This window comes from Rhincodon typus, chromosome 1, assembly GCF_021869965.1.
Source record: "Rhincodon typus isolate 14 chromosome 1, sRhiTyp1.1, whole genome shotgun sequence".
In the NCBI taxonomy this organism is placed as follows: domain Eukaryota; kingdom Metazoa; phylum Chordata; class Chondrichthyes; order Orectolobiformes; family Rhincodontidae; genus Rhincodon; species Rhincodon typus.
In genome coordinates, this window is record NC_063332.1 from 132,216,691 (window position 1) to 132,225,881 (window position 9,191).

General features: G+C 38.7%; 1 protein-coding gene across 1 annotated transcript in view; it reads right to left on the reverse strand.

The window, feature by feature from the left end:
• Positions 1–9,191, reverse strand: part of arhgap10 (Rho GTPase activating protein 10) — a 153,857-nt gene that overhangs the window by 42,732 nt on the left and 101,934 nt on the right. Inside the window, exons 16-17 of the mRNA XM_048606835.1 lie at positions 8,488–8,593; positions 5,273–5,432 (exon numbers count right to left, since the gene is read on the reverse strand). Coding sequence (XP_048462792.1) covers positions 5,273–5,432; positions 8,488–8,593 — 266 coding nt within the window. The remainder of the gene's footprint in view (positions 1–5,272; positions 5,433–8,487; positions 8,594–9,191) is intronic.

The window sequence follows — 9,191 nt, forward strand, 5'->3', positions numbered from 1 at the left end:
TATGGGTTAGGTAGATTAGCCATGGGAAATGCAGGGATAGGGTAGACGGGCGAGTTGGGGTGGTATGCTCTTCGGAGAGTCGCAGAGGACTTGTTGGGGGCGAATGGCCTATTTCCACACTGTAGGGATTCAATGATTCTATGAACAGAAAATAAGCGCTCATGGTACTTGGGGGTAGAATGTTTGTGTGCATAGGAGATTGGCTAACTGACAGGAAGTAGACAGTTGGGATAACTGGGACTTTTGTAGGTTAGCAAGATTTAACAGGGATTGGTGCTGCACCTCAGCTGTCAATGAATGACTTAGATGAAATGAAGGAATGTGGTTACTAAATTTGGTGATGACACCAAGATAAGTAAAAATGCAAATTGTGAAGAGGATATCAGGAGGCTATGAAAAGACATGGGGGGTGTTCATTGATTTTCAGTGTCATTTGTGACTCCTCAGACACTGAAGCAAACCATGTTTAAACGCAGCAAGACCTGTACAAATTCCAGGTTTGGACTGAAAAGTGGGGATTAACATTCATGCCACACAAGTGGCAGGTAATGACTACTTACAATACAAGTATATCCAACCACCTCTAGTTTACATTAAATAACATTAACAGAACTGAATCCCCCTACAGTGAAAAATATAAACTGTATTGGACAAGCCATTCAAATAATTTAGACACATTAGCAGGTCAGAGATTGTCAGTTCTGTGGTGTTTAACTCACCTCCTGTTATCCAAAGCCTGTCCAACATCTATAAGTGCAAGCTAGGAGTGTGATAGAATTCTCCCTGCTAGCCTGGGTGCGGCCCCAACAACCCTCAAATTCTGACACCAGTCAGGACAAAGCTGCCTATTTGACTGGTATTTTGTCCATCATCTTAAAAGGTTCATTCTGTCCACCATCAATGTGCAGTGGCAGCAGTGTGCACCATTTGAAAGATACATTGTTTCACTAAGGCTCCTTATACAGAACCTTCAAAAACTGCAATTTCAATCATTTAGAAAGTCCAGGCAGCAGATTCTTGGGAACATGAGCACCAGCTGTAAGTTCCTCTCTGATGTACACACCATCCTGATTTGGAACTATATCCTTATACCTTCACTGGTGGTGGTCAACATCCTGGAACTCCCTTGTGAACAGCATTGCAAATGTACCCACTCCTATGGAATGCTTATATTATTACGCCTGATACCAATTAGACAGTGACAAATGAGTCCAAAATCAAGACTTTTCTTTCAATTCCATCCCCCCCGAAGCTCTTTTATCCCCATCCAAATGTTATGGACAAGACTAAATCCCTTCAAATCATAACAAGGACTGCAAAAACTCCAGCTGCACCAACAGAAAGCAAAACTAAAACCCTGGGTCTGTATGAGGTTGACACCACCTACACATGCTTCTTTTGTTTAATTTTTAAAAAGCCCAAAGCTTCAGAAAAAGGAGGAGAAGGGTCTAGGCCCGAAACGTCAGCTTTCCTGCTCCTCTGATGCTGCTTGGCATCCAGCTCGACACCTTGTTATCACCCATTATTTTCTGCCTGTTTTTAAAACAGAAAGGTTGTTCTACAGGAACAGCTCCAACACAAAGCCTTCAAACAAGCTGCAAGGCCTCTGAGCAGCCCAGGTAACAAACAGCAACACCTTGAAAGTGGGAGAAGGACTCCCACTTATTAGTTCCAACTTTAACTTCACCTGAGAACCGATCACCTGGAAATTTGACTACAAGTAGCTTTACAGGGAAAACCTTTCTTTTAGAAGACCTTCACTTCAACTAAAGCATTAGCCCATCTAAGGAATGACAGGCCAGCCATAAAAGTGACTGAGATAATCTTAATTCATAATTGTGTTGCTTTACAATAGTCTGCATCTAATATTTGTGTGTATAATAGTGAGTGAGTTACGTAGTTAAATATTAGGGTAAACATGCTAATAAGTAGTATTTCTTATTTCTCAGACTTAAAAGAAGCTTGCTGTTAGGATTATTTTATTGGAGAATATTGGAGGGTAAGAAAATATCCATTCCTTAACAATAAACCTATTAATCTCACTTCCATTCTGGCTTCATTTTACCGCCCACAATTCCTGGAACAACTCGGCACTCAATAGATATCTTACTAAAGACAGGCATTCCTTGCATCTGCACCATCTTTAAAAGGTTGCCGCGGACCCAGAGGAGCACTGACATCCTGAAACTAGACTGTTTGGTGGCAGACAGAATCTGAACATGTCAGAGAAGGGTAAGTTGACACACAATTCTCTGAACCACTCTCATCCAAAGCTAATGTAAAAGTCATATTACGGTCATATTTCTTAAAGACTCTTTCACAGTAAGTTTATTAACTAGCTCTTTCTCATTATATAACACTACATCTAAAATAGCACTTTCTCTATTCGGCTGATCAAAGTGCTGCTCCCATCTCATACACACTCCAGGAATTTAGCTCCACAGCACTAGTATTGATTGGTTAACTTAGTCCATGTATAAATTCAAGTCACCCATTATTACTATCAGAATGTAAAAACTAAGAGGAGGAATAGGTAACTTAGCCCCTAAAGCCTGTTCCACTATTTAGTAAATCACAGCCGATCTCATTTCGGCCTCAATTCTGCTTTCCCGCCTGCTCCTCCTTTCACCCAACACTAAATTAAAAATCTGTCTCTCCTCCTTAAAATTATTCGATATCACTCCTGGGTAATGAATTCCACAGATTCATGACTCTGGGAGACGCAATGTCTTCTGATCGGTTTCAAATCTGCCGCCCTTATCCTAAAACTGACCTTTTATTCTAAATTGCACGACAAGAAGAAACATCAAATATACATCCATTTTGTCAATCCCTTTTAGCATCTTCCATGCCTCAATTAGATTTCCTCTCATCCTTCTAAATTCTTGCAAGTATAAGCCTAAACTGTTCAATCTCTCCTCACCCCTAGAATTAATCTAGTGAATATTCTCTGAACTGCCTCTAATGCAATTATATCCTTCCTCAAGAAAAGAGGACCAAATCTGCATGAAGTACCCCAGATATGGTGTCACCAATGTCTTGTAAAGTTGAAGCAACATCTCCCTAATTTTACACTCCATTCCTTTAACATTAAATGCCAAAATTTAATTTGTCCTCCTTATTTCCTGCTATACCTGGATACTAGTGGTCTGCGAATCACATGCAAGGATGCTCAGCTTTCTCTCCTTCAAAGCATTTTGAAGTTTCTCTTCATTTAGATAATAAGTTGCCTTTTTACTTTTCAAACCAAGGTGGGTACCATATCAACCATATTACTTGCATCTCTAACTTCCTGATTTATATCATGCTCAACATTATCACTACAGTTTGGTGGAAGTCTGTTGCTCCTTAGTTCCACCACAACTGATTCTAACCCTTGCTCCATCCAAATAATACTCTCTCTTATTAATGTACTGATCTTGTGTCCTGAACAGAATGCTATTCCCTCCCTTTCCTTTTTGCCTATCCCTCATTAAATACTGAACATCCCTGAATATTCAATTCCAATACTGGTCACCCTGTAGCCATGACTCTATAATGAGAAGTAAATCATTCCCATTTATCTCAATTTGTGCATTCAAATAGTCAGTTTGTGAATTCCATATACATTCAGATAGAATGCCTTAAATTCTGTCTGTTTTGAACATTATTCTCTAATCTGATCCTATTTGATATTTGCTGTTGCTTTTTATGTCATTATTTTTTCTTCCTACTTTCTTTTATCAGTTCTGTTTCTCTTGAATCTGAATTCTCTGTCAGGTTCCTGCCGTCTTCCAATCAAATTTAAATCCTCCCCAACAACACTAGTGAATCTCCTTGTGAGGATGTCAAACCTGACCCTAACAATAATAACTGCCTATTTACAATGTACTTCATTACTATTCCCAGGAAATTAAGGTGAGGTGACTAATCGTGACAGCATGAAATAACTCCACAGAGGCCGGTCCCTAGCACAGGCTCATCAGAGTCAGTCGATGGAATCCGGAATCTCCGACACTCTATCAGCCAGGGGTCACTGACTGGACTACATTAACACCCCAATCAGTGAATTCATATTCTATGAGGTCCACCTGGCTGACCTGGTTACAATTACTACACACCACTCCAAAATTTCCTAAGATCCTCTGCACTGTTCCATTACCTCTGTAACAGTGACAACTCTATTATCATAACTCCTCTTCACCCATAAACTCAATGTCAATGTTCAATTAACACTACTTTGCTCTATCACTTAGATTATACCAGAAAGACAATGACAGTCTGTCAACAGCACCATTTAGTCTGTTATGATCAATTTCCATTAAACAAAATATCTTTATACAGTACCTTGGTAACATACTTCTCTAATGCAGTATTAATTATGTTTCAACATCCCAGCTGCCCAGAAAGTTTCCTGTTTCATAGAGTTGCACTTTTAAACCTGCCTAATGTTTGTATTGATTAACTGACCTCTCACCAGGTATTGATGGCAGCTGTTAATCTTAACATACTGCATTGATCCAAATAGTTGTTTCTTTCAGGATTCATGTGGATAAATGCACTTGCACAACAATGAGACAGGGCATTAGTAAGAAATTTGTTAAGGAATAAATGCAAAATTGATGGATATAAATAGTTAGAATGTACTTGCAGCTGCTCTGAGACAGAGATATTTGAGCAATCAATTCTAAAATAACTAAGTGCTACAGGCCTTGCTTTAAAATGTTAATATATGAAAGCTATTTCCCTTCCTTGAAGTGCATTTTCTATCAATATCTGACAGCAAATATATTTGTCAACGGGCACTGACTGCATCCTCTCTAGTGTATTCCAATCAGCTTCCTGAAAATGTTGGTGTGCACTTATCAGTGAAGGAAAGCTGGACACAGTGCTCCAACACTGAGGTCGGGGCCAATGTTCAATCACAGAACCATAATATTTTGCAAAATCCTTGCTCTAAAATGAGAATGAAAAATAAATGCTCGGACACACTTTTGTCCACTAAGTCAAATAAAAAGAAATTTAGGATCCAGGCACGTCTTGTGAAACACTTTAAAACAAACAAATATCACTCAAAAATTAAACTGTGGATAGGGATTAACAATTATTCATGAATTTAGGAAACGGAATTAGACCAGAAATTAAAACAAATTGAGTATGGACAGCCACATCATGCTAATTTCCTAAACCAATGACAATATCTTATTCCTACGGAAAATCAGAGTAAATAAGAACAAACTATACCACATTGTTTTTAATTACTGCAATGATAGAAATAAAATGCAGAACTCACCTTCTCATAGTTTTCAATTAGAATTTCCACAACAATGTTCTGAAACTTGAGGTCCATGATGGCTGCAACCGTTTCTTCCTGTGCTCGCATCAGAGTTGGTCCAAACACTACACCAAGATTTGCAATGGTCATCAAGTTCTGCTTTGAATTATTAGATACACTGGAGAGAAGAAGTAGTAAAGTAACTACAAATTGTTGTGCTATTTGTGTAGCAAACCTGGCATTATCTACATGAATGACTTGGAAACATTTTCCTGTGTGTCATGGTACCATTATGATAGCGAAAGCTAATAAAATGATAGCATTGACTGATATGGCTATTGTGAGACAAAATTCAAGTCATGTTATTCACCATACATTTATTCACTACTGACAACAAAACAAAAATCTATTTTGACTATCATAATTGAATAACATCAAGTGATGAATGAATGCACACATTCAATGACTGAGGTCCACTTACTTTATCATTCTAATTGCAGCCATGTTTTGAAGAGTAATTTCATAAAAAGGGCGTGACTGGAAAAACAATTAATTACGGATCTTTCTCAATCATTAGTTGCACAGGAGGTGATAGACTGTGGTTTATCAGGTCGTGGCATAGAATTCATGAATGGGAGTTTTGTTTTTACTATCAGGGCTGCATTGTGAGTTGTATCATTATTTTCTTGGTTGCATGAGTGTTCAGATCAGTCCAGGGTGGACACTTGCTGAGTTAGCTTGGGAGGTATAAAGAGCCATGTGATAGATGGAAGAGACATGTATTGACAAAATGTAAGTGGCCATGGCACTCAAGATTCAACATGGAAAGTAAAAGGGCCATGGGAGGCAGGTGGAGGAGAGGGTTAGAGGGCCTAAAATCTTATCACACAATTAAGGTAAAGTCCCAGAGAATCAAGGCATGTCTTCCAACCACTCAGCCGTTGGATGTGAAGGCTGTGATACTCTGTGCTCTTTTTCTCCTTTGAGGACAATCTATATGCACTTTCCTCAGCAAGAGAAGTCTGGGCTTGAATCTCCCAAAGTCCCAGAAAGATTTTGTAGGCACCAGGTTGTAAAACGTGCTGTTAAATATCATTTTACTTCTAAGATGAAAAGGAAAAAATTAACATTTTTACTTGTTTCGCAATGCCACAGAAAAGAAGGAAGTGGAAGCCACTTTGGAAAACAGATTATTACAGTTTTCCTACAAATCATTACATACCACAGGCAGACAACAGAGATCAGCAGAGAGAAGAGGTCACTGAATTCTGTGAACCACAGCTAGATACAAGAAGGAAATGGTCTCCAGTCAACCTATCATGTAGCCCTCAGATTCTGGGAGATTTGTTGTTCTGACATAGCCATCGTGAAGAAGTAATATTGGAACACGTTCTATTATTGCTGGTGGATTTATGGAGCACTCCATAAGGACTGAGGTAAGCATCTTGAAATATTCATTCAATGTTACTGCTTAGCAAACTGGAGATACATTTGGAACCCATTGGAAGCCATGAGCATCTGCAAACTACTTGCTTAAAGGACTATAATTCTGTGGAGAGTAAAATGGGTGACAAAATAAAATGGAATACTTTTTTTTGTAGATTAAACTAAAGGTTGCCTTTAAAAAGAAAATACCATATAATTATTAGTGCTTTTTGTTGCAGATAAATTTTAAAATGAGAGATTTTGCTTGGTCATTCTTTCAACAAATAGCCTAACGTTTGAATCTCTTTTTTAAAAATATGGATCTCAATGGAATGTCTAAAAATTACAATTTCTACAATTAACAACATAATGCCTGAAGCAAAAGGTCACTCGTTAACGTAAGGAAAGAGGGAGGTTATGGGATGAGAAAGATTGGTCGAAGTAGTTTTGGAAGACAACCTTTAATTTGTTCCTTGTAGCCTCTTGTTGTCCTATTTGTAAATCTGTGTACATTCTGACTTAGACGTAAAACTATGTTCGTCAGATTTCTTAGCACAGCCCCCTTCTTGTCAAGCCAACCAAACCTGGAGTGAAATTCCCTCTGTCCCTCCTCCATCAGCTCAGCTAAACCAAGTTCACCTCTGATAAAGAGGTTAATAACTAAAACCCCAAACTAGTGAATGCATGCTCATTACAACTTCAATCAGCATTTATTTTTAGTAAAAAATATTTCAAGTTCACTTCATCTACATTCACACAGGCAAACATCATCAAATACTGAACTTCTGTTCCTCACTAATTGTTACACTCAGCATATGAATCTAAAACACATTTTGTTGTCTGCAAATCATCAGGGGGCAATTCTTCAAATGGGCTCAGAATTTAAATACTAGGGCATAATTATGAATGAAATATCAGTGTATTCATCCAAGTAGCTGTGTCAATACCAAAAATATCCTTCTGGGTTACGTGAGCGAACAAGGAATTGCTCATATATCAAATGAGGAGTAGACAATGAAAGCAACATATTTGAACAATACGACTGCATTTTCAATGGCCTGAAAATCATTATTTCAGTGTAAATGGGAGTTGCACACAGGGATCCTGTGAAATCCCCATTGTAACATACTCCAAAGGAATTGCCCCACAAAAATTGGATTTTCCGCGGGGCAATACATCCACATCTTGAATTCTCCAAAAGTTTCTGTTTAAATCAGACACAAAGAATTCCAATGAAAGTAAGTAAAATAGTTACTCAGCAAATGTTAGACTATTAAATACATAGTTTGACTCCTGAATAGCTATTTCAACTGCCCCCACACTTATTTCACACACCCTTAACTACACCTACCCCAGAGACTGTCCCCTGCCAATCAAATTTCTCCCGCCCTTGTGATCTCCTCTAAACACTGCACCATTTACCTTGCACCCTGATACTCTATGCACTTGCCACTCTAGCCCCTAACTTCACAATCATTTGACATCACATACCTGCCACCCTACTAATCTGGCAACACAGCAACTTATCCAGCTGCTCCTCTACTAATGAGGCAATCTACCTCTTACTCTTCCAGTCCCTACCCCTGGTACTCTTCTCAGCTTCTATCCTACATACCTGGCACCCAAATCCCCCGCTTTGGCCTCCTATCCTCCCACCACCCTAAAATAATACTTGCTTTACTGTTTGACAGTGGTTGTCAAAGTGGTTATCTAGGCCTTTAAATGTCAGAAGACACCAGGTGACTGCTGTGAAACGATAAAGACCCGACTACATTACCAGGGTATACTTACTGCTGTACCACACTTACTTAACTAAATGCTTGATGAGAATGTCTAGCATCTCTCGATTTTTTTCTGGAAGTTTATGAATGAGGGAATGAATTGGCTTGGTCCTGGAATTTGGGCTGGCACATTCTGCAAAAAATAGTAACAATTGTTAAAGTGTGAAGAAATGCTTCCCGATTTTATTCCTAAATGGCTGACCTCTAGTTTGGAGATTGTGGCTTCGTCGTCTGGACACTCTCACTAGAAGAACGAGTTGCTACGCAAATAAAAAAGGCCTGAATAGAGCATCCTTCAACCTTTTAAACAGAAGGTAATAAATGTCAAATTATGATAATTCTGATGACAATTTCCTTCTCTTGATCCTTTTCTCTGGTTCAATATTGTCAGATTGCAAATCCAATTTGTAGTCCTGGATGAACTTCAACTTCTTTCAGCTTAATACCAAATTTTGAAGGCATTATCTTTGACCTCATCATAAATCCTTGATACGACTTGCATTCCCTTTCCTGGTGTCTCTCCAGTTGAACAGACTGCTTCAATTTATTAATTCTGTTTGGTCTTGAGTTGAGCTTCTCAACCTATTAACTCTTCCTTCATGAAAACCAACCTTTTTTTTCTAAAAGATAGTAGGAACTGCCGATGCTGGAGAATCTGAGATAACAAGGTGTGGAGCTGGATGAACACAGCAGGCCAAGCAGCATCAGAGGAGCAGGAAAGCTGACATTTC